The sequence below is a fragment of the Equus quagga genome, chromosome 8, assembly GCF_021613505.1.
Source record: "Equus quagga isolate Etosha38 chromosome 8, UCLA_HA_Equagga_1.0, whole genome shotgun sequence".
Lineage (NCBI taxonomy): Eukaryota > Metazoa > Chordata > Mammalia > Perissodactyla > Equidae > Equus > Equus quagga.
This window is the reverse complement of record NC_060274.1, coordinates 65,788,235-65,814,794: the sequence shown is the minus strand read 5'-3', so window position 1 is coordinate 65,814,794 and position 26,560 is coordinate 65,788,235. Positions and strand designations below refer to the sequence as shown.

Sequence of the window (26,560 nt, the reverse complement as noted above, 5' to 3'; positions counted from 1 at the left end):
AAAATATTCTCAATACATGGACATAAAACAAAGGACTTGTACCCTGAAGATATGTGCATGTATATATATACACACACACGATATTAATAAGTAAAAAAACCAATTCAATTAAAAAATTCTTGACAGATCTCAAAAAAATATATACGAATCACCAATAAACATATGCTCAACTTCATTAGAGGTTTGGCAGATCTGGGATCCCCAGGCTTATCCTTGTCCAGAAGGTAGGTGTCAAAGTGGTGCAAATGAAAAGATATGCAAATTAAAACAACCACTGGAATGGTTAAAATAAAAAGGACAGAGAACACCAAGCAATGCTGAGGATATGGAACAATGAAGATTCTCATACACTGTTGATTTAAGTGTTAATTTGTTTCCGTTTTTGTTTTAAGGAAGATTAACCCCTTAGCTAACATCTGCCACCAATCCTCCTCTTTTTGCTCAGGAAGACTGGCCCTGAGCTAACATCTGTGACCATCCTCCTCCACTTTATATGTGGGATGCCTGCCATAGCATGGCTTGACAAGCAGTACCTGGGATCCGAACCAGCAAACCCCAGGCCGCCAAGACAGAATGTGCGAACTTAAGCGCTGCACCACCGGGCCGGCCCATGAGTGTTAATTTGTACACCCACTTTTGGAAACTCTTCGGTGGTATCTACAAAAGCTGATCACATGCACATCCTATGACTTAGCAATTCTCTTCTTAGATATACACTCCAGAGATATGGATGTATGTGCATCCCAAAAGACAAGTATAAGATGTTCTTAGCAACACATTTATTACGGCCCCCATCAGGCATCTTTATGTTTAAGATACTCTATGGCTGATTTTGAGGACCAATCAGAGCTGAGAACCATGAGAACATCAAATGCACTTTTGATTGAATTTTAATTTAAAATTTCATTTTATGTGCTGATTTAATAGGAAAATCATAAGCCATTACATTTACCCTTTGCAAGAAATAAGTTTAAATGATGAAAAGGGCTAAAAATTATTTATTTATAAAATACTAATTTTTTTGTTATTTGTTGAAATACTAAAGACTTTAAAGATTTTTTTTTTCTTATGTGGTAGAATCTTTACGCATTTGGTCCCGATGGTGGAATCTAATGTGGGAAGAGGTTAAAGTCAGGAAAAAGTGGCAATAATTCTTTAGTAATAAGTTTGTACTGTAATATGATACAACTTTGTCCTCAGTTGTATCCTGAAATTTAAAAAAAGGAGGCTGGAAAATATTTCCCCTCCCAAGGAACCCACCTGTTCCTCAGGCAGCATCACCAGGGCAATCATCTTTTTAAGTCAGTCTCTCAATAGAGAGGCCCCAGTGGAAGCCAGGCTCTCTGCTGGGTGTCTAATCCTCTAAGTGTCCCACCCCTCATGACAGCCCTGGAGGTGGTTATTTTACTGCCATTTGACAGGTGAAGTTGTTGAGGCTCAGGGAGGCAAGGTCATCTGTAGGAAGGTCACTCAGTCCCTAGGCGATAGGGTCAGATACTCTGGGGAATGAGTGTTTTAGATGCCTGCAATGGAGAAACAGGCAATAGGTATTTATCTAGGGTTTTCTATCTGTGAGGCACTGGGCTAAGCACTGGATTATGTCAGTGGGCTGGGAGGAATGGAGAGCTGAGAGTCGGTAGAAGGGAAAGTTGTAATTTTGAGGGAAGAGACTGCTTTTCTTTGTAGGATAGCAGCCATGATATCTGTAAAGTAAAAGGCAAAACAGCAAGACTGATTCAGTCTTTCTGGTTGTAGTTGTGCACTGAACAGGAGAAGAATAACATACTTAGCTTTGAGTGGTACTCTGCAAGGTAGGGATATACACTGAGGGTGAAGGTTACAGTGTAGGTGGTAGGTGGTCTGAGAAGATGGAGAATCTCTGATAAATAGGAGAGTGGTGGCTAGTGTGGCCAGAAGGGTGTTTCAGGAGATAAGTTAGTGGTGAGAGAGGTTGGGCATGATGCTTGAAATGGAACTCTAGTCAAGTTTTCCAGGGGCATTTGGGACAACAAGTAGTGTGGCAGGTCTGGGCTGCCCAGGCTTATCCTTGTCCAGGAGATAGATGCCAAAGTAGTATTGAGTTGAGGAGAGCAGGTCAGGACTCTGAATTTATAGCAGTGGCTTTGGCTTCAGGCTGTACGTTTGCTTGTGCTGATAAATCCTTAGCTCCCCACCCCACTTCAATAATACTGACTTACGATGCCCTGGCTCTTAGGCTGATGCTCCAGGGAAGATGTATCTTTCTCCTTTCTGCACTGGGGCCTGATGACAGAGACATCTAACTCTTCACTTGGCTTGGTGTACTAGGCCATCAAGATGTTACTGGACCCAGGTGCAAGAGATCTGCTTTCAACTAAAGTATGAAGCTGTGGAAGGCAACCACTAAATCATGGCCGGTCACTACCATTTATTGAACACCTGCCTTGTACTGGGTCCTGTAATTCATGCTTTACAGGCACTGCATCTCGCCTCTATGCCTCACAACAATTTTACTGTGTGAATATTTTAATTCCATTTAACATTTGGGACACTTAGGATAACAGAGCAAAAGATACTTGCTTAAGGTCCCACAACTTGTAACTAGCTGAGGCAGGGTTTTAACTCAGGTTGTGTGATTCTAAAGATAGTATCTTCTCTAACTTAGAAGTTGGCCTGGCGGAGTCAGGCTGGAGAAAAGTGTCCAAGCACGTGGTCTACCAGGTCTACCCAACCTGGGATTTAGATGGTTGGAATGAGTGAATGGAAGATCTAAGATCATGCATTCTCAGTGAGGGTGATTGCCCACAAGGGGGCAGCAAGAAAGACAATCTTAGGTATTACAATGGTTTGTGGCCCTACAAAGGGCAGGAGCACATAAACAGATATGTAGTATATCTGTGGTATTAACATTTCATGGAGGGGAGTGCAATGAGAAAAAAAAGGTCTAAGCTGACTCCTCAGGAAATAATAATTAAAAGGTTGAGAAACACTGCTCTAGATGCATATCAGAGAGAGGAGTGTACTGTGGTTAGGTTTTAATCTTTCCCCTTGAAGACCCAGTCTCCAACAGGGCATGGCAGGACTGAATTTTCCCTGGAAGAAAGCTTTACTATACACTGGAAGAAATACAGTGTTTTCCATTCGAATACTCTGGGCCTGCTCGTAATGGGCATCTCATTACATCCTACTTTTGTCCACAAAATTTTGTCCTCAAGGTCCTGCTGGGCAGTGCTGAGCTAGTGGCTGCAGGGTTACTACTGGATCCAGGAGCTTCAGAAACTGGAGGGTTGGTAGAGGGTGGAAAATATAATTGCAAGTAATTATGAGCAAGGGTGGTTTGGGAAAGGGGAGCAATGATTTACCTTCCATGGCTCTGGCTACTCAGAGTGTGGTCCTCATAAGCATCAGCATTGCTTGGGAGCCTGTTAGAAATGTAGCATCCCAGGCCCCACTCAGCCCTATTAGGTCAGAAAGTGAAGTTCACAAGACCCTCAGGTGATTTGTATGCACATGAAATTTTGAGAAGCACAGCTATAGGCCAGCTTGGCTACATATTAGAATCACCTGGAGAGATTAAAAGCTATAAAATCCTCAGGCCCTAGGCACTGGCTCTGGCAGGTCCTTCTGGATGTGTTTTATGCTGAGGGCCCTGATTTACGGTTTGAATAGATCACTCTACTGCTGTGAAGGGTAACTTGTGAATGAGTGTGTGGAAGGGGGCAGGACCAGGAATGGAAGCTGGGAAACCAGGGAGATCTTCTATATGTTCTCTATCAAGTAGAGCAAGACTGGATCAGTGTTTTCTTTGTTCATGCCTCTGGGCTTTCCTTTGAGGTAGGAGAAAGATCCCAATTTCATCTCACACACTATGGCCCCCATCCTCACCTGGACTCTCTGTGATGCTTGGGAGTATTATGAGTAATTTACATTTCAAGAAGACTACTTGGCAGCAGCACATCAAGAATAGACTCTCCAGGAACAGAGAGGAAGAGGCTATTAAGGTGGTTTTCCAGGAGAAACGTGATGGTGGCTTCAACTGGTGGGGAGGGGTAGCAGATGAGAAGTAGTAGAGAGGAGAAGAGTTGGATTTGGGACTGATTTTTGGATTTCATTTGCTGATGGGTTGGATTTGGTAAGTGAAAGAAAGAGGATCACTTGACATTTTTAGTTAGTTAATATGGTTAATTATATTCTTTCTATTTTTAGGCCAGATTACTTTCTCTCCCTTGCAATATGTAATGTTTTGGATAATTAAACTTTCAGAGGTCTAGGAGTGCCTGAATACTGTCCTCACACTACTGTTCAATCTGTATTGTGGCTCTCTTATTATATATACCAAATCCAAGCTTAGTGTTGACTTCTGGTCCTCCTGAATCACTGCAAATTATGATCATATTGACTTACTTTCTGCTTGCTGAAACTCAGTGTTCACAGGTCTCTTGGAAAAAGCAGGATTTCTCAACCTTAGCACATTTGACATTTTGGGCTATATAATCCTTTGTCATGGGAGCTGTCTTGTACATTGTATGATGTTTAGTAGCATCCCTGGCTTCTACTCATTAGATGCCAGTAGCATCACCCAGTTGTGACATCCAAAAATGTCTCCAGATGTTGAAAAATATCCTCCAGAGGGTAAAATTTCTCCAGTTTAACATCACTCAACTGGGGCCGAGAAGACCTAGAGTATAAATTTTGGGTCGTTTAGCAGGACAGTTCCTCAAGGAGACCTTGTCTTCTTTTTTTTCCAAGGAGCTTTGGGTTTATAAACTGGCTTAAGTCTTGGAATTAGTTGAGGGCCCACAATTCTTTATTGTGCCGAATCAAGTATGACTTCTGTTCACCACACTGCTTATATGAATCAAATAAGACATCAGTAGGATAATCATCTATTTCACTTCTGGGGGTACCATCATCAACTATCAAACATCAAAGGTCTCTATGGGTCGGACTCTTCTGATTACTGTTTCTCTCTTCTTACCATTAGGGTAACCACACCTTCTTTATATTTTGTGATTAAATGCTACCAATCGGCTCCTGCCACCCCAGGATCTCATCATCCCCATTGAATTCAGAGACCCCAGTTTGATGGCAGCATTTCCTTCTTTCATTTCTAACTTTTAGAGAATAGTCACCATAAAGCTCTTTTTGGGTTTTGGAATTCCTTCCCCAATGTATTTCTCAAAGCCTTAGTGAAAGGCATATCCTCTGGAACATTCCGGGGGTGTAATTAGAGGGTATCTGAATAGATACTGCATAATAAATCCACTTCGGAATAAAATTTCCCTAAACGTTTGGATCTTTTCATTAGTATACCAAGAAGGTTATGGAACTTCAAAATTCACTTAGTGTAAACTACCTTCAATTCTAGGTTTCAGTTAACAACCAACCAACCAAACTTTTAGAGCCATTAGCAGGCCCTCAAGCTAACACATTGATTCCAGCATCTCTGCTTAGTGCACTTAAATCAAGTAATTTCAGTGGATCGAGCATTACGTTTCTTCTTCCTTGATCTAACACAATTAAGAATTCATTCCCATGCATATTACTGAGGTTCTGTCAGTATAAGTTGACAAAATCTTGCAATTCTTTTGGAGTGTGTTAACCTCCTTATGAGTGACAGTTTATAGCTTACCTCCTGGGTTTGCTGGGACTTGAGCCTAGTTATCGGTCTAGAAGTAAGGAGAGGCATGAGGGTAGCTCCTAAAAAAGATCAGCTCTTTTCTGCAAGGCGGCTACCTTAGGGGAAGACATTATGGGTTCTCCAGGCTGGGTGTAAGAGCTGCTTCTACTGGCAAAGAAGACTCAGTAGAATTTAGGGGTTCAAGTACCCAGCTTCACTGGAATCTGATCACATATTCCCATCCCAAATTTTAAGTCCTATTCCTTTCCAGTCTATGTCCTAATCTTAACCTAAGAAACTCTGCAAAGTTGAGAATTCAACTTGTATTGTAATTCAGCTACCCACAGGATTTAATTTCTTGTTTGGTTTTCAGCAATCTTGGCCCTGTGGTATAGGATATCCTTATCTTTCAGGACAATCATAAATCCTTAAGCTCATCAGTTTCTCTCCTCACATTCTTCAGTGCATTTAGAAGCCACCATGCACTCCCATACCACTTTTTTATTTTCACTAAAATCTTCCTGGGTAACAATTAGTTCACTCAAATCCTTGTCTTTCATTGACACAGATGTCTACAGGCAATATTTCAAGTAACTCCTCTGCCTGTCATGAACTACCAGCGTCTCCTTTACTATTGCCTCTCTATTTATATTGGAAAATCAATTTCAGATAACCCAAAACTAATTTAGAGAATCATACAGAAGATTCTCTTCCCCCGGGACCACTTTTGGTATCAATTTCTATATCAGTCAGAGTTCAGTCAGGGAAACAACCACTATAAGTGATATGAAATATGGGATTTATTATAGGATTTAGACCTTATACAATTGTGGGAAATGATGCAGATGTCTACGGAAAGCCATTGCCTCTGTGTGGTGATAGGTCTGAGGTTACTACAGTCAGTGGGTCCAGGAGTTGGGAAGAATAGCTGAATGTGAAGCAGGGGAGAGTGGGGACAACCTGGAACCACATCTGTCTCTTAGTGCTTCCAACTTTGGTGTTACAGATGACCTTCCCCCCAATACCTGACGTAGGACATGGAGAAGCTGGAAAAGGAGATATGGAGGGAGCTGGGGGAGCTTCAGGCCCAGCTGCTGCCCCACTCCAACAAGGTCAGCTAACAAATCAGTGGCAATACAAGTGAACTGCAGCAGGGCACCCTGCACTGACCTTTAGACCTTAATGGCTGCTACGTTGCTTTGGAGGTTGAAGTCTCATGCAAATGTCTCTTACGTCCAGCTGCAACCCACAACCACACAGGGAGGGAATTCTGGGAAATGCAGTTCCAATTTCCTAAATTAACACAGTAGGAAGCTACCATGGAAGGGGGTGGATTTGGGATTGATTTTGGAAATAGAGCCAACAGCAGTTGTTGACGGATTGGATTTGATAGATGAGGGACAGAGGATTGCTTGTACATTTTTTTATTTGAACTGTTTTTTTAAACTCAAATTTTTGATCCTTTTTTTCGAGTAGAACAGACTCTACTCTTTACAGGGTTATTTCTGAGTTCTAAAGTTATCTGCCTCTCTCTCACATGTTTTTGTAATTCCTGTATTCCAACATTCAATCTTGGCTGCCACAATCAGACAGACAGACAGCATGAGGACACTTTTTCTTGCATCTGTAGTGGAAACTTTAGCAGTAGACATTAACTGTTGTGAGTATATCAAATAGATGCAGCAATTTTTTTTTCAGCATTGTCAATACTGATAGTTATGCTCTCATTTTTAATTCAGCTTACTTTCTCTCTTGCAGTTATATAACGATTTTGATAATTAACCTTTCCTGGCTCGAGGGGTGCTTGAATACTGCCCCAGTGGGTTGCCATTATCCTCACATCACTCTTCAGGGCATTGCGACTCCTTTACTGATTCAAGATTAATGTTTAGTCCCTATCTTCAGGAGGAACTGAACTCACCTCCTGCTTGTTGAAATTCTTTCCTCCAGTAACTTCCAGGTCACCCTCTTTTCCTGATTCCCTTCTTGCCTTCTCAGTCTTTTTGGCCTGCCCTTCCTTCAATTGTTTCTCTTATATTGCATCCCAGGGCCCTGCCTTTTGTTTTTCTCTCTTTTGCTCTCCATGAATGATAAATTCTACTGTTTCAGGGAATGGTCCCAACACTCTGGTGGCTTGCAGTCTACATAACAGTGCCTGCTATTTGTTGAGCAACTACCATATGCCATGCACTTTACTACCATATAAAATCTTTAATTTAAAAAAACCCTGTAATCTTTTGTAAGAAATCCTGGATGTGGGTGTTAATTATTCCGGTTTTCAAATGAGGAAATGAAGTCTCAGTAAAGTTCAGGATTTGCTCTAGCCAGTTAGTAAGTGGGTTTGAACCAAGGCCTGTCTGACTTGTGAGCTATTGTCATAACAACTACGGTTTACTGCTGCCTAAACATCCGTCTTGGGCCTCCTCATTATCAGACTTAAATATCCAATGACATCACCTGGATGTACTCTATCATTTCAAACTTAATATATATTATAAATCCATATCAGTATTATCAGTCTCACCAACCATTGCACCACTCCAACCCCCATGCCATCCAAAATACACATACCTCGGGGCCAGCCTGGTGGTGCAGCGGTTAATTGTGCACATTCCACTTCGGCGGCCCGGGGTTCGCCAGTTCGGATCCTGGGTGTGGACCTATGCACGGCTTGTCAAGCCATGTTGTGGCAGGCATCCCACATATAAAGTAGAGGAAGTTGGGTATGGATGTTAGCTCAGGACCAGTCTTCCTCAGCAAAAAGAGGAGGATTGGAAGCAGTTAGCTCAGGGCTAATCTTCCTCAAAAAAAAAAAAAATACACATACCTCTTCTGATATTCCTTATTCTTTTCAAGGTAACAGGCTCCAAAAGTTTCCACATCTAGAGATATCTTTGGGCACTCTATCTCCTGCACTGCCCATTTCTGGTTGCTCACAAAGTCCTCCAACATTGGGGTCAGAGTTACCTCTGCGTCACTGTGGCTCCTGATATCATCTCCTACCTCCTTCCTGAACTCCTGCCACTGTTCTGTCATATCATAATTGGCTCTCTACACTGCTGCCAAAATTATCTTCTGAAAAAAAATCAATCTGGTCCTGTCAGTTTGCTTTAAAACCTTTCTTGGTTCCATTTTGCCTACAGAATAAATTTTAGTCTCCTTGGTATGCCACCCAAAGCCCTTGACAATTGGCCGAGCCTATTGTGCAGTCAGCTATTTTTCACACATATGCAAGTGATTATTTTTCATCTGGATATAGATGCTGTAGAGATGCTGAAAATACAAACATTTCAAAGCCTAACTGAATTCATTTTGACTTTTTATCATTTTGCTGTTTTCTCAATCAATGGACACTAAAAAAGCAAACTATTATCATGTGGAGGTGCAATTTTATGTTTGGTAGGAAAAAGATTCTCATAATTGAAATATGGAGAACCAACTAGATCAGGTTTTCATGAAATATTTCTTCTAGGTTTCAGACTTTATTTCAAGTAACTTTCTTAGCCAAAGTTATTAGAAGGGTATGGCTTCTACGTTCGAGGGTGTACCTGGACTGATAAATTTGGTTTTATATGTGTGTTTGGGGGAGAATTTTTATGGTAGAATAATGGAGGAATACAAGCCTTAAGACTTATGAACAGGGAATGACTTTATTCTTCTCAATAATTCAAACAAAATAATTTTTTAATGCCTCTGGCTCTTTTAATAGGCTCCAATAAGGGAATAAAGACAGAGTTAGGAAAAGACATCATTTAGTAATACCGTAATGTTATGGTATGAAACTCTGTTTTCTATTATGACCTGTGGTAAAAAGGAGGATGAAGATTACTTTGCATCCTAATGAAGCCACTGGTTCTCAGCAGCGTCCCCAGGACACTGTCTTGTGCGGTCAGCCTCCCGCTAGTGAAGCAGTTTGTGGATAAAGTGGGCTGTGGGTTCAAACATATTCGGGTTCAAATTCTAGGCATACTATCTAACCTTGAACAAATCAAAGCTCTGAAACTCTATTTTTTCTTCTTCAAATGGGAGTAAAATATCCATTTCAAAGTTATGGTGAAGCTTATAAGAAGTCAGGTTGATCTGCAGGGAATTCATACAGGTTCATTTGCTTTTCTGTGTGCCATGCTTCCAAATCCCTTCTGTGTGTTTAGTGCTTAGTCTCTGACTGGAAGTGTCCTTAGAGCTGATTTAGTCCACTTGGTTTACAGATATGGTTATGGTCTCACAGGTTATCTGCAGGTACGTCAGACAGGAGTTGTATGACCAGGACCCTACCCTGTGTTTTTTCCCTTTCTAGCAGGGATTTCTCTCCTAGTGATGAGGAAACCAGACACCAGTCAAGTGATACAGAGATAGAAAATTGGCTTGGATGTAGCAAACATTCAAGAGGCTACTCAAATGCCAGTGCCGCCCCAGGAGCTGGTCAATAAGCAGTCCCTTTACCTGAGGTGCTCACTGCCTGGTGGAGACGCAGACTTACCCCCTGGTCTGCAGGACAGAGTAGGCTGGAATAACCATAAGTGAGGTGCCGAGAGCTGTGGACCCAGAGGAAGGAGGGATGCATTCTGCCTGGGGACAAAGTAAAACGGCGTGGAAGGTTGGGGGTGCTGTGTGTGGGGAGGGCAGTCTACCAGCTCACTATTCATCAATTCAACAAATCTGTGGAATAAGAAAGCTGTGTCAGGTAACTACTGTGTCACAGGACTAGATCTGAGAATAGGAGGAGAAACAGCCTACCAAATAATGTCCAGTCACGGAGTGGGGACAGGAATAAGATGCAGAGGAAAATAAAAGCAACACCAGGCAATAATTTTCTCTAAAGAGATAGGAACAAAAGCAGAAGCAGCATTATTTACAGTGCAGCAAACCAGGCAACCTCTGAAGAGCTGGGGCGGGACTCGTTGTTCTCTGTAAGAACACCTCTATTATTTGGTCTCGTTTCTTTTCTGACAGCCAGGCGCGTAGATACAGCTTTCTCCTTGCCCTCTCTCTGTTTCTCCGCCCTTTCTTCCACTCTGCACACAACTCTCTCCTACGTGTCCCCCCTTTCCTCCCAGCTTCTGGTCTCCACCTCTTTGAAGCCCTGCTAGGACCCTGCAGGAATGAGGTAACTTCTCGTCTGTACCAGCATATCCAGACAAGCAGAACACGGAGGAAGCAGGCAGCGAGAAGGCTGACAACAGCTGAGGGCTGCCCGCAGCCCCTTTGGTGCAAGCCTGCATCTATTTGCATCACATTCTTTGTACAATTTTGAGTTATTTGTAATGAGAGTGGTGTTCAACCTTAGTTGGTCCTCGGAATCTTCAAGGGGGCTTTAAAAAGATGTGATCATCCAGGTCACAGAGACCCACAGAAGTGGAATCTTTGCTTGGAGATCTAGTCTGGGAACATTTTAGAAAGCTGCACAGATGTTTCTTATGATGTGCAGTTAGAGCTGAGAATCACGGAATTAATTCAATTTTTTATAGCATTTCCACTGAAAAGTTATTTTTGTAAGCTACCATTATGGAAAGCTGTCAAGCCATCTCCTTTAACATATGGAAGAGTTAAGCTTAAAGATGGTAAATGGCTAAGGAAATTGCAATTTCAAAATACGAAAATTTTTAATAGTTCTTGGTATTTCCCCTTTTAAGTTTGTGGGAAACTTATGGGAGCAGTTGGGAGGCATCCTGCTCAGGTTCTCTGGTCTGGAGGGACGGGCAAGGTATCCTGGCCCAGGTGTAAGATCTCTTTATTTATAATACAGTGGTGTCTGGGTGTCAAATATTAACTTTTGTCCAATAATGACAAAAATGGCTGACACTTAAAAACTCCCACTGTGTGCCAAATGCTCTGCTAGATATCACTAGTTCTCTGATTACCCCTAAACCCCACAACAGTCCTGGAAGGTTTTATATGGCTTCCACTTGACAGGTAAAGGAACCGAGGCTTAATGTCACCCAGTTTATAATTGATAAAGCCAGGATTCCAAAATAGATATCTCAAATTCCAAAATTCAGATTCTCAATATGAGAGCTTGTGAGAACATGAAGCTGGGGGGAGAAGCTTGGCCAAACGTCAGGTAAAAGCCAGGATGCTTGAGTGTATAGACCAAAGATATGGCTGGCCCTAAGGAGGCTAGAACTGGGGGACAGGAGGTGGACAGATTAATTGCTGAGACAAGATGTGGTTGTACTCAGCCATTTGTGTGTTCCCATTTGAGACCCCCTCTCTTTGATAGAGACGGTTTGCCTGGAGCTAAACCTTGACCTGTGCTCCAGTGAGCATACTCAGGTGGGGACGAGTTGACTCTGACAGTGTAGCATTCCACTGAAATGTCAGTGGCCTACCGTTTGGGGGAGGCTGTAGATGGACATTCTAAGTTTCCTTCGCCCACCAGAAGATTTCTCAAAAGTCTTCTTGGAGCTCCTGAGCTTGCTAAGTGACCACCTTTGCTTCATTAGATTTTTCTCAAGCACCTCCATATGTCAGGAAGTTTGCTAAGTGTTGGATTGTGTCAGTGGTTCCAGGAGAAATGGAGTCCTAGGAGATGGTAGAAGAGAAAGTTTAGTTTGAGGGTAGAAGGTGTTCTGTGTGAAGGAAGGTGGTGACTGGCTCTAGGAATATTTAGGGGGGCTGGATAGGTAGCTGAGCCATGCAATCAGCTACTTGTCTTAAGGAGAGTGTGTAAAAGAGCACCTGGCTACTGTTGGGCACGAGGCAGACAGAAAATCATGGGGATATACTTGGCAGCTGGAAGCAGAAGGCTTAGGGGTGGTTGGGTCAAATTCAGTTAGGTTGAATGTGGCTGAGGAATTGGCTAAAATGAAGGCCATAGTTATGTTTTCCAGGGGCACTTGAGACTGGGAGTAGAGAACACACCTATATCAGTCTGAGTTCTCCAGAGAAACAGAACCAGTAGTCGATTGTATGTATATGTAACGAGATTTATTTTAAGTAATTGGCTCATATGATATGTGGGGGATGAAAGTCTGAAATCTGAGGCAGGTCAGCATGCTGGAAACTCAGGCAGATTTCTATGCTAAATTCTTGAGGCAGAATTCTTTCCTCTGCAGGAAACCTCAGTTTTGCTTTGAAGGCCTTCAGTTACTTGGATGAGGCCTACACACATTGTCAAGAGTAATCTGTTTTACTTAAAGTCGACTGAGTGTAGAAATTAATCAATCTACAAAATTCCTTTATGGCAACCTCTAGACTAGTGTTTGACCAAACAACTGGGCACCATGACCTAGCAAAGTTGACACAAAAAGTTTAACCATCTCAATACCCTTAGACTGCCCGGAGGTAGGGGTCAAGGAGTGATGTTGAGATGAGACTCATTGTGGGTGTGGTGTTGCCAGATATTCCTGCAAACTGGATTTGGAGTCATACGTGGACAGTAGTGGTCTCTTCAGGGTGGTGGGAAGGACCAGGAGCCTGCTCTTGCTTACTGGCTGTATACAATTTTCCCTAGAGAAGCCCTATAGGCCCTTCCTACTTTCAGGACTGCCCCCAAATGCCAAAGATCTCTACCAGGTCTGCCAAGGAAAAATATTTTCTCCCTGAGCTGGGCCATGTTGCTGCCAAGTTTTTAGATTGGAGGATTTCCTGGATAGGCAATTTCCTAGATAGGATTTCTGCTAGACCTGTTTGAGTGCTGGGAACACAGAAAATGGTAAAATTAAGATACCCTAAGAAGACCCTCAAATGAGCTAAATCAGTGCTGAACGTTAGAATCATTTGGGGAGCTTTTAAACAGGTACATGCCGTGGCCCTATTGCCTGAGATTCTGACTTAATTGGTCTAGGGTAGGATATCATCATAATTTTTAAAAAGTTCCCCCAGTTGATTCTAATATACAACCAGGGTTGAAAATTATGGCTATCTTAGGTTCTCCTAGGAGCAGACCTCAGGCTAGGGATTTGCCATTTATTTATTAAGGATGTTCCAAAAGGAAACCAGTAAGGGAGTGGGGAGGCAGGATGGGTAAGGGAAAGAAGCCAGGCAAAGGTGCCATTTCAAGGCAAGCCCCATCCTTAGCCTGATCACACAGGAAGTTCTGGAACATATATTATACCCCCAGAGTTTGTCCAGCCTTGAGGAAAAGGAGCAGGACTCCCCTACTTCTTCAGTCAGTCATTTTCTTCAGGCCTCCCAGGAGAAATATAAACTCCCAGCTACTTCTTGTACTCTGGACTGGGGGGGTGGATCCAGTACTCAAGGTCAATCCTCTGGAGAAGGTCACAGGTGAGAGTGGATAGCAGCAAAGCCCTAGGAAGCTGGGGGATTAGAGCATGGAGCTGCGGAAGAGATCCAAGGGGGATTTTAATGGGGCACTAGGAGTTTCAGTACACTAAATAAGTGGTTATTATCACTATTTCTGGGTCTGCCTTTATATAACTTTATTATTATAAAGTTTCTGCTTCCAGGACTTAAAGGCAACTTTGATCACGGATAAATCTTAGCAAATGTCAAGAACTGTGGAGGGTCTGGGATTTTTTTACTGTTCTTGCAAACCAGCAAGTGAGCCTGACAGTTTTACGGATGGTAGTAGAAGACATGGGACCCCCGGGTCAGAGACAAACAATTTAATTACAGTAACACAATATCCAAGTATCAGCATCTTCATGCATTGATTCCCTAAACTGATATTTCCACAGGGCAAAGTGAAGAGGGCTAGGTGACAGCTGCACAGGCAGTGAGTGGCTTGTGTTACAGAGAGGAACCCTGAGCTTAGAGAACCTGAATCTTTCATAATGGGAAGTAAGCAAAACCTCTCTTTGCTCTAGAGGGAGACGCTATCCTTGTTTCCCAAGAGTGTTCACTATACAAGCACTCTTGAAAAGATAGTTTGGTACAAAGGCCGTCAGTGCCTCTGCTTGCAGGAAGGCAGAAACATGAGGGGCCTGTGAATCATTGTCTCCCAATAGCAGTAGGTGTGGGGGCAGAGGAATCTTTAGTACCTGCTTTCTTCATTCTGGTTCCGTCAAATATTTTTGGAGAAAAATTCCCTCTCTGATGTACATTTGTGGGTTTTGTTTTTGTTTTTTAACCTCTGCTTACCTTGATGATTTTTAGAAATTCTCATAAGCTTTTTCCCCCTTGTTTGCCTTTGTGGTTATTCCAAATATTACCACTTCATGATATAATGACAGGCAACCTATATGACCCCTTTTGGTTTCTATATCTGAAAACTAAGTAAGGTGGTCTAAATACGCTTTAAGGATCCTTCTAGACCCAGGGTTTGAAGCCTTAAACACATATGAGATATTTGGGAGCATGGTAATTTTAGTAATAGGGAAAGAAAAAAAATACATTAATACCCACAAGAGCAACTTAATTTCATTTGAAGTTGTCACAATGTTGGACAATGTATTGGTTATTCATGTTATAGATGAAGAAATTAAGAGTCAGAGAAGTGACTTGTTCAAGGTCACAGAGTTACCAAGAGTGTTCCCAGGACTTGAACCCAAATCCATTTGAATCCAGAGTCCACTTCTTCCACGTTCTGATTCTATAATGGAAGATTGTCCAACATGAGATGATGTCCTGGTGATGCTGCCTGAAGAGCTAGTGGTTTCACTAGGGGGAAACTGTCTATTCTCCCTTTTTGTCATAGTACATCATGGAAGCCTAAATTGTACTGTAAATTGTACTGTGTTATAATTGAGATGCCTTTACTCCAGTTACCTTACTGAAGCCTACCAAAGGAGCAAGACTTGTTTTAAAAGAATTATTGGAAATAACGTATAGCATCCTGCCCTATTTATATAAGCCATAGGCTAATCTCCTTTCTCCTGTCACCCACACTATATACACACTTGCTCACACTAACACAAAATCAAACTTATCTTTCAGCCCAGATATACCATTGTTCTCAAAGTCCGTATCCTTGGAATGACCTTGCCTTAAAAAGTTACTTTGCATGAATAAATGCTGAAAGTTAGAAGAGGACTTTAAAAAATATAAATCTGGTTGGCTCTCAACTTTTAAAGGATAAGAATCTCTATTTTTAGCTTCAGAAAATTGCAATTTCAGATAATATCTGTGCTTTTTTGTATTCCATTGATTGAAAAATACATGAATAAACCAGTACGAATTTAGTAAAGCTTTGAAATAAGTTTATATTTTCTTCATCTCGGCATATATATCTATCTGAAAAATAATCACTTGTGTTTGTGTGAGAAATGGCTAACTTCTAGGGAGGCTGGGCCAATGGTTAAGGGCCTTGGGGGACATACCAAAAATATTGAAATTTATTCTTTATGCAAAATGGAGTCAAAGAGGTTTAAAAGAAAATTGGCAAAATTTGATTGTTTTTTCTGAAAGATAATTGTGGCAGCGCTGGAGAGCCATATGGCATAGAGAAAGACTAATAGCAGAAGGTCAGTTAGGAGGCAGAAGATGATATCAGGGGCCACAGTGATGCAGAGATACCTCTGACCCCAGCCCCAGAAGACTTGGTGACCAGCTGGGTATGGGGCATGCCAGAGAGGACATGGCCAGGAATATTTCTCAATTTGGAAACTGTGTTGGAGGGTGAGAACATGAGGGGCATTAGGAATATCAGAGGAAGAGGCTTTTTATTAATTTATTAGTTTGAAGGGAGGGTGTTGGAATAGGCGAAGATATAGATAATATGAAGTTGGATTTTATATGTACATATATTTTTCTCTCTCTGTGGAGTGTGTGTGTGTGTATATGTGTGTGTGTACATACATACGTGTGTGTGTGTGTATATACATATATATATATACACAAATATTGAAGTGTGGGCTACAACCAGATGACGTCCATTAGGCAGCTGTACATATGGGTCTAAACTGAGGCAATTTGAGTTAGAGCTGCAGATAGCAGGAACCCATGCCCCTGATGGCGCAAGTAAAGACCTAGGGAAAGCCTGGTTTTGTTCTCAGTGCAAGGGTTGGTTCTTGACCCATCTTGGGAGGAGAACAAATTTACTTCTTGTCTGTACCTATCTTGACCCTTGTTGAAAGAGTTAAATTTCTGGAGATTCTGTATATTATTCTAAGTACAACTTCCCCCCAGGTGATGAGAGTGAAAGGGCCAGAGGAGGGGTGCTTTCAGTTCCAGTGTTTAGTTTGGATTCTCTCAGTAGCTGAGACTGAGACAAGCATTTGAGTACAAGCAGGCATTTGGGAATTTCAGGAAATACCCATGTGAAGTGGAGAAGAGAAATAGGGAAGTAAAAGCAACTAATAAAAGGTAGTATTATGAGATCTACTATAGTGGGAGACTAGAGCTTAATCCCACAAGGACCGTCTTGGAACTGATGCAAAATACATGCCCAGGAGTTGAGGCAGCTAGGATATTTATATGCCAGCTCTCAAGAGTTACTGATCGAGGGTTGCTCCTGGGGATCTTAATTCCTCTGCACTTGTCACCTGCCAGAAGCTTTGGTTGAGAGGCCTGTTGTGTTTGGCGGGGGAGAGGGGAGTCTTCAAGCAACAAGAGGCAGATAGTGGCAGTTGGAAGTCATCTGGAACCCACCAAAATGTCTGAAGGATATGGAGGGCACTGACTGTGTCCGCTGCCCCCAGTCCTGAGGGAAAAGATCATACACATGGGTAGCAGGAAGGCACCCTTAGACCTCTAAGAACTTAACTATTGAAATCAACAGGAAACACAGAAACAGTGCAATCTTAATTGAAGAGGAAGGGAAAATGTCACTGTAGCCCAGCTTATTTGGCTAATGTGTTTAAAACAAGCTGAAATAGGGGCTGGTCCCGTGGCCGAGTGGTTAAGTTCGCACGCTCCACTTCGCCGGCCCAGGTTTTCGCTGATTTGGATCCTGGGCGCGGAGATGGCATCGCTCATCAAGCCATGCTGAGGTGGCATCCCACATGCCACAACTACAAGGACTCACAACTAAAAATATACAACTATGTACCGGGGGAGTTTGGGGAGAAAAAGGAAAAATAAAATCTTTAAAAGAAGCTGAAATAGTCATCAGCGAAATACCAACCTGGAAAAGATGCAAGATGTGGTGGAGCTGCATTGCTCTGGACCCTGAGTGCTCTTAAAAGCAGAATCAGTTATCTGGTGCGGAATATCAGTAATTAATTAATTAGTAATTAAATAATCAGTAATCAAGGAATTCTGTAATATCAGTATTTTAGATCAGGGGAGGGTAAACTTTCTATAAAGGGTCATATACTATTTTAGACTTTGTGGGCAATGTGGTCTTTGCCATAACTCTTCAACTCTGCCACTGTTGTACAAAACGGACACAGCTGTGTTCAAGTAAAACTTTATTGCTGGGCACAAATTTGAATTTCATACAATTTTCATTTATAATAAAATATTAATCTTAATTTGTTGTTTTTCAACCATTTAAAAATGTCAAAACTATTTGTAACTTGTAGGCCATACAAAAAAAGATGGAGAGTCAAATTCAGCTCATGGGCCATAGTTTTCTGACCCCTGCTGTAAAAATGAAAGCAGGTGAACACCCCATGTGTGATAACCTGAAGCCTTTGGTCGTTTAAACGTCTACGTCATTCAGTGGTCTTGCCAGTGCTTGGCAAATGGTGTTCCCACATATTGTGTGTCGCATATTTTGTCATTGAATCTCAGACACACTGATGATGGCAATTTCTTAATCTTACCAGAAAGTTTTTTCCGCCATTTTTGACGTGGGTTTTGTGACTTTTTTTATTGCTAATCTCCCATTTTTTATTATGATATAATTCACATATGATAATATTTACCCTTTTTAAGTATATAATCCAGTGGTTTTCGGTATATTCACAACATTGTGCCACCATCTAATTCCAGAATGTTTTCATCACCCCAAGAAGAAATCCCAGTGCTATTATAAGTCACTTCCAATTACCTCTTTTTCCCAACCTCTGACAACCACTAACCTACTTTCTCTATGTCTCTATGGATTTGCCTATTCTGGGCATTTCATATAAATGTGATCATTCAATATACTCTCTCTTTTTTTTTTTCATGGAAACTAGATACTCTTTTCTAGTTTATTGAATTAAAAAAATTGAAGATCCCGCATTTTTAAAAGGCCTTTTTACATAAAGTAGAATTTCTAATTGACAGATTTGGATATCCATCTGAACTGGACAGTCTATGGAATCGACACGCAGATGAGATTTCCTCATACCACTACCTTGACATGGATTTGATACCCACCCTTAAAAGAATCCTATAAAAAATTGCTTCAAAGCCCCTTTGAAATTGCAATAGTGCAGCAAAACCACAAGTAAACAACTGCCTGTTAGCCTGTTATTTCAAATATAGACTGAAAAGCCAACAGGCATTTTTTTGTGCAATTTTTTAAAACATCGTAAGTTGAAATATCAAATCTGCACAGCTGTCCCTTCACAGAAGGCAAGAAGCTGGCGGCACATCATGTCGGAGGCCGTCCTCGGTGCTGCAGGCTGTGAAAGTGGGCCTCCTTCAGGGTCTGGTTGATGTGGAAGTACGGGCCTTGGCACAGTGCGGACTGCTCGGGCACAGGCTGAGGGGTGTTAGGGCTAGACACGGCGCCCACGTGGTTTAAGCTGCTTTCTGGCCCACTGGCCCTGTCCGGGCTGTTGATGCTGCTGCTGCTGCTGCTCCCACCACTGTCACTGCTTGAAGACTCTGTGTCCCAGGAATCATGAAAGACGGGGTTTCTACTACTCCTTTTGGTCTGGGGGGGAATATGGTGGTCTTCTTCATTGCCATTCCTTCTCCTCTTCCTGGGGCGGAGGCGCTCGCTCATGGCAGCCGGTGGAGAAGAACGACGCAGCGCCGCTCCGCGAGAAGAGGGAACAGAGGGTGTTGTCTCAATATACTCTCTTTTGTGTTTGGCTTCTTTCATTTAGCATAATGTTTTCAACATTCGTCTACATCGTAGCACGAATCTGTGCCTTCTTCCTTTTTATAGCTGAATAATTCCATTGTATGGATATCACAATTTGTTTATACATGCATTAATTGATGGATATTTGGTTGTTTTCACTTTTTTGGCTAGTATGAATAATGCTGCTATGAACATTCATGTACACATTTTTGTGTAGACATGTGTTTTCAATCCTCTTGGGTATACACCCAGAAGTGAAATTGCTGGGCCAAATGGTAACTCGATGTTTAACTTTTTGAGGAACTATCAAATCAACAGAAGGTTTTAAATCTACTATATCATGACTGCCACCTGGCTGACAGTAACCGTAAAACAGTCTGATTTTGGAGAAGTTAAATTTGAAAAAAAAAAAAAAAGGGTCTCTTAGGGTTGATGTAAAAGGATATAAAAATTTGACCTCTGTTGTCAGTTGAGGGAAAAACCAATAGTAAATCTTGTGGGGATAAGCATTCTGGTCCACAAAACAGGTATGATTTCTTATTGTAAATTAAGATCCTGGAATTCCAGTTTACATATCAGAATTTGATGACCATGAGTCTACTTATGGATCATATCAACTCTAGTCCCAGAAAGATACACTTTTTGATGCATAAGCAAAGTTTCAAATTTCAGATTGTGATATCTGCAAGAATAACAAGAAGCCATGTTTGGGTGGCTGTCAGTCAGCTTAGCCTAGACTTTATCTTTCTACCTAGCTATGCCCTTGAATTGTCTTCCACTTTGAATGGTAAAGAGGGAACAATGAAGTGGAGACATATAGATTGCTCTTTCTAAAATTTTGGAGGTGAAAGGAAGTAGAGATATAAATGGTTTTGACCCTAAATTGGCTGAATGACAATGAGTCCAGGAGGAAAGGGGACGTGGAGGATTGCTAGGGGATGGATCAGGTAGTCACCAACATTGATGGAAAAGAGTGGTCTGCATGGAGGAGAGCAATGCTTTCCTCTGAAGAGTCAATGGATCCTGAGTTGCTGAACCAGTGATATTTGATTTTGGAGGTATAGAAGTAGAAAATTTGTCTGGACTGTTGTGTGCTTTGATAAGTGCATATTTTAATTATCCTCCCAAACTGGAATAAACATTGAGGTTGAATAGTTATGATTAGGTGGTTGGTTAGACCATAAGCATAGAAAGTATTTTTTGTGCATGGGGTTGTGGTAATTAGTTCTGAAGGGGACAAAGTGGGAGAAATTCTAGAGTGAGTGTGGCTGTGTGATTGCTGAAATGAGGGTCATTGGGTCCCAATGAGATTCAGGAGTCAAGATTAAAACAACAGAACTTTAGGTGCCTGGGAATATCTTTGTAATGTAGGCGCCTCAGGTAATTAGATTCTAGAAAAGAAAGTTCTTAGATCTGGTGCAAAAGGGTCTATTTGGAGGCAGGAGTATTGTTCTAATTACCATGGCTGCATAACAAACCACCCTGAAATTTACTGGCTTAACATCTATTTTGCTCACGAATATGCAATGTATGCTGTGCTCACGTCTTCTCTACTTGGTGTGGGCTGGGGCAGCATGAAGGTTGGGGACTGAAATCATCTGAAGGCTGTCTTAGTCACATTTCTGGCAGTTAATGCTAGGAAGACTCAAATAGCTGGGGGCAATTATAGCTAGGCTCCTTGGACAGCTCTATCTTTATGTGCCCTCTACATGAAATCTGTCCAGCATTGGCAGTTTCGGAGTAGTCAGACTTCTTATATATCAGCTCTCAAGGCATGCTTCTTAAGACAGGGAGCCAAATGGGAGTCAATCACCTTTTTTGACTTACCCTAAAAATATATGCCACGTCACTCTGCCACATGCTCTTTGTTGAGGTAGTTACAAAGATCTGGAGGAGTGTCAGTGGTGCAGTGTAAGAAGGACACGTGGTATAGATGTGGTCGTCTTAGAAAAATATGCCCACCCTCTGGCCACAACTGTATCCTTCCCACATGAAAAATATTCCTCCCTTCCCATAAGACCCTCAACGCTAAGTCCTTATGGCATCAGATCAAAGTCCAGCATCTTGTCATATAAATCTGGCCCAGGTAAAGATGAGGCTCCTTGGGTACATTTCCTTGTGTATAGCTCTTTCAGTATAATTCTGCGTTATCTAAAAGATCTGTGAACTAAAACGACAAGTTCTCTGCTCCCCATACGCCCAAATACAATAGTGGAACAGGCTGAGAAGAACTGCTATAAACTTCCCTTTTCTAAAGGGAGAAATGGGAAGCACACAGGAGTCGCCATTCCAAAGCAACTTTGAAATTCAGCTAGGCATGTGATACCCATTTCTTGATTGGGATTCAATCCTATTGCCTGGAAATGATTTACTGTGGATCTTGGCTCTGCTGTCTGGGTTCTTGGATCTGCCATCTGAGTCACCAATCCCTTTTCATAATAAATAGCTCACATCTGAAGCAGAGTAATTTTCTCAGCCTACACATGGTTGTTTGGGGGTCCGAAACCCTCTTTTAATTTTGTACTTTCTATGTCTCTTTTAGTTTAAGCTGTGTATCTACCAATATAATTCTCTTAAAAACTTTGTAGCTCTCCTCTGAACATTATTGTTTCCCTCCATTAGTCAAAAGCCACACCCACAAATCTCACTGAAATAAACCAATCTCTACTCTGAACTTTTTGTAAGGTTTCTGTAGGATAATGCTCTTAAAATTCTTAGAATCACAATATTCTTTAAAAGAGAGGATCCGTGAGACACCCCCTTAAGATCCTTAGGGGGACTTTGGTCTGTTTTAGATACCACCTTCAATTTTTCTTAGGCTTTAAGAAAGGATTTTACAGTCACTCCCTTGGTTTCATCTTTATACCATATATTTCTGATTTCTTGTTGTTGTTAGTGCCATTGAATCAATTCCATCTCTTAGTGACCCTATGTACAGCAGAGCAGAATCCTGCCCAGTCTCTTGCATCATCCTTTCATCTTCTGGTACTATATCATCTGAAGCTCTGCAGCTATGTCAGCATCACAGCAACACGCAGCTACCACAGTATGATGACTGACAGATGAGTGGTGTGATTCCCTGAATAAGAAATAACCCAGGCTGTGGCAGTAAGAGCTCTGAATCTTAACCACTACATCACCAGGGCTGGCTATGTTTCTGATAGGGCCCTGAATTTTATCTCTGCTGGGAGGCCATTTCTTAATAATAGAATCACCTGTCATTTAGAGAGCTGAGAATGATAAATTCCTGCCACTACGTAATAAAAGTCTCCTTTTCTCTAGCTTCCAATGACATTTGCCTTACTTTGCTCGAAGTCCTCACCTATAGCCTCCTCTCTCTTTCTCCCTCTCTTTCCCTCTTTCTCTCCCTCCTCTATGCCATGCTGCCTGGGGTTGAATAGCCCAGCTCCTCTTTCTAGCTGTATGGACCTAGTTAAATTCCTTAACCTCTTCATGACTCTTTTTCCTAATGCGTAAAGTCAGAATCATGATATTATTGACCTAATGAAGTTGTGGGGAGGATTAAATGAAAAAGTACATGTTAATTTTTTATAACAGTGCTTGACACATACAAGGGGCTCAATTGAAGAACAGACTAACATGATAGTGACAAGGAGTTGAGCAGAGGTGGGTCTAAGTTTAATGAGCCCGGAAGCTTATGTCATTTGGAGGATTCTTTTTTTAAAAAAAAATACAAAATTTCTTGACAAGTATAAGAAACAGAAAGATAAATGTGGCTGAAGTGTGGAAATAAAGGGACATATGGGCTGAGGTGAGGTCAGAGAGGTAGTCTGGGGTGGGGCCCCATTGGACCCCACACAAACTCTTTAGTTTGGATTTTAGTCTAACTACAATAGTTTAAGTTTAAAACATTGTTTAAAACTGGAAAGTTTAAAACAATGGATTGATGCAATCTTATTCTTGTTTTAAAAATAGCACAATGGCAGCTGTAAGGAGAATAAATTCTACAGGAGGAAGAAAGGAAGCAGAAGACTGATGAGGTGCCGGCAACAGAAGAGAGACAGTGTTGCCTTCAGTTAGGGTGGTAGCCACAGAGAGATAGAAGAAAAATGGATGAATTTGGGCTTATTTTTTAAATAGAGTCCAAAAGGAGTTTTTAATGGATTTAATTTTAAGATAAGTGAAAAAAATCAAGAAGACTGAGGTTTCTAGCTTGAGCCAAGTTATACCGTTAGATGTGCCAAGACTTTTAATTAGGCTCTTGGTTTCAGATTATATTCTTTCTTAGGATTATGCATCCATTTTTATGATTAAGATTTCAAAGTCTTAAGAGTGCTAGCTGATATTTCTGTGTACTTCCTCCATCCTCACAGAGCTCTTCAAACTGCTGTTTTCCTGGTCACTTTCACTTGCCAGTTTCAAGGGTTAAATTTTATTCTGTATTCTCAACTATTGCAAAGTGGAATTCAGCTGTTCCATTCTCCTGCTTGTTGAAACACTTTTCCTATCAGCCTCCAGCTCACTACCTTACCTTGATTCTCCCCTGGTGTGCTGGCTCCTCTGGCTGCCTTGTCTCCATCTCTATGCCTACCTCTCCTCTGCCCAATTCTCTGGCACTGGAGTCCCTGGGCTCTTGTCTTTGATTCTCTTTAGCTTCCCAGCATCACACCCTTGGCAACACCCTCATCTGTGTTGTGATGACTTCCACATCTCCATGATAATAGCGCCTATCCTTATTGCTGCCTGGCCCTCTGCTAATTGCTGTATACATTTTCTCATTTAATCCATTCCTCAAACCCTTGGAGGAATATGTTCTTATCACTACTTTCAAATGAGGAAACTGACTCAGTAAACTTAAAGTTCTTGTCTAGGCTCTCATAGCTAGTAAATGTTAAAGCTGGATATTGGACCCAGGCCTGGGTGACTCATAGGCTGTTTTTATAACCACTCTGCTTTACTGCCTCTGAGCTCCAGTTCAGATGGCCACATTTCTAGACCTGTGCATCTAGCTGCCTAATGGATGCATGTGCACAGGCACTTCAAACTGATCTCCCAACATGCTCTATAACAAAAGTGATACACTATTTTTGGTTTTGCCTTATACTCAGTCTTCAAAATTATAAATATTCATGTCTCTTTCTTTCACTCCAACCTTTACATTCTCTTAATCCCCAAAGACTACCTTGAGTGTTTCCCTTGGCTCTATCTTTGTATCTTCACTATTGTTGAGTCATTTCTTGACTCCCACTTCTTTCCTCAAACCAGTTGGTCCTGTTATCTAATTTCAGAGTTATTTTTTGAAAAAATAAATCCTACCATTTTACTTAAAAAGCTTTCTTGAGTAAGTCACTCAAATCTCTTTACAATTGTCCCAGCCAGGCCCCAGGCAAGATGTTTGGTCCACACGAGTATATTATTTTTCAGGTACATGTAGGTCCTATTATGATGAGGAAAATTCATGTTTATATAAAGATTTTCTTAAATCATGTTTTTCATTATCTATGTCTTCAATCAATGGCTTACTGAAAGTACAATTTATGATGCTTGAGATCTTTTGATGTTATAAAAAGGATTCTCATACTTGAAATCTATGACTTGTGTGAAATCAACCAAATCAAGACTTGTGTGAAAAACTTCTTTTGGTTTCAGAGCTTAGAGAACTTCTTCAGCTACCATTATTCCATGGCCATGGATCCTGAGGCCAAAGGCATATTCTTCTGCATAGCAGTTTGGATTTGTGTGGGCCTATGTAGAGGCAGTAGGTGGGGAAGGAGGTAATGCCAGCTCAAGCACCTTTGCTTAGAAACTGAGTTGATTCTCAATAGCACAGATCAAAGAATTTTTAAAATCTCCAGTACTTATGAGTTCCAGTAAGTGAATGGAGCAAGAAGAAAAAATATCTAGTGATAATTTAAAACTGTTTGATGAGGATTTTTAGGCTGGTTACTTTTAAAACTGCAGATGAGAAGCAGGCTCCGAGGACTGGAATTTTGCTTGCCCTTTTGAGACATTTGTGTTTGTGAAGGAAGGGGGGATGACCGTGTAGGGACCTGAAATTGGCCACCCCAGGATATGTCTCTTTGCCATCAGGATTGTTTTGGGCTGATTGCTTTCGATAAACTGGGACAGGGAAGGAGGCTCTGGGGAATGGAACTTGCCCTTGTTGGGACACATTTACATTTGTAAGGTAAATCTCTATCTGTAAAAGGTGCCTCCCTCTCTGTACCAGGAAGAAGAGGAGAGATGACCATATCCCTAGAAACTCTTAATGGGGAAGGCAAGAACTTAAGTTGGTTGCTGTCTGGCAATCTCATGTAACTGATTTAGGGTGGTGGCTTCTGACCTTTACTTAATCCAATTTGATTCTTGTCTAAAAGTCATGGGATCACCCAATGACCAGACCCCACCTGCACTGATACCATTTTAACTTTTTTTCACGTTCTTTCCTTTGTCTTGTAAAGAGATGAATCATATACTATGCCTTAAATTTAGCCCTAACCCTCAACTCAGGGCAGCAGCAGGGGCTCTGACTGCCCGTGGGTCTTGTCCCCACGCACCAGCTCTGCCTGCCCATGGGTCCTGTCCCCATGCCAGCGGGGGCAGCAGAGGCAGCAGCAGAGGCTCTGACTGCCCATGGGTCCTGTCCCCATGCTACACTATTCTCTAAATAAAAGAGCACTACTGCCAGATCTTAAGAGTCTAAGAAATCTTTCTTTCGACTCCTTGGCTCACCGACCCCGCATCATGTTAATACATGACAATTTGTTCTTCTATTGTGTCTTACAATAAAAAATGGATGATGAAGCTGGTTTCTATCCTAGCTAGTCACCTATATAAGTCAGTCTCATGCTACATGGACAATACATTGGGCTTGGAATCAGACAGATTTGGGTTCAAATGTTGGATAAACACAGATGAACCCTTTGACAGGTTGTATCTTTGAACCTCAAGTCTCTCACTAAAAATAATTTTAAAAAGGAATAAAATACTTTAAAAAAGATGCTATGAGGTTGTGGGGACCTGAGGTTGGCCACCCCAAGATATGTCTCTTTGGCATCAGGATTATTTGAGGCTGATTGCTTTTGATAAACTGACACAGGGAAGGAGGCTCTGAGGAATGGAACTTGCCCTTCCTCAGGACACATTTACATTTGTAAGGTAAATCTCTACCTGTAAAAGGTGCCTCCCTCTCTGTA

The 26,560-nt window shown here is 41.6% G+C and overlaps 1 protein-coding gene and 1 non-coding gene across 2 annotated transcripts; both read right to left on the bottom strand.

The window, feature by feature from the left end:
• Nucleotides 1-7,149: 7,149 nt before the first annotated feature.
• LOC124244313 (small nucleolar RNA SNORA31) lies at nucleotides 7,150-7,282 on the bottom strand. Its single transcript, XR_006889958.1, has one exon. It is a non-coding gene; the product is annotated as a small nucleolar RNA SNORA31 (small nucleolar RNA).
• An 11,270-nt stretch (nucleotides 7,283-18,552) lies between these two features.
• LOC124243312 (protein FAM104A-like) lies at nucleotides 18,553-19,421 on the bottom strand. The gene has a single exon (XM_046668928.1). It carries the CDS (start codon nucleotides 19,419-19,421, stop codon nucleotides 18,966-18,968), a length of 456 nt encoding a protein of 151 aa, XP_046524884.1. The 3' UTR covers nucleotides 18,553-18,965.
• Nucleotides 19,422-26,560: the final 7,139 nt, after the last annotated feature.

What these genes read in the sequence shown, in the direction of transcription:
- LOC124243312 (XM_046668928.1), bottom strand. Translation starts at nt 19,421, where the DNA reads ATGAAAGAAGCCAAACACAAAAGAGAGTATATTGAGACAACACCCTCT.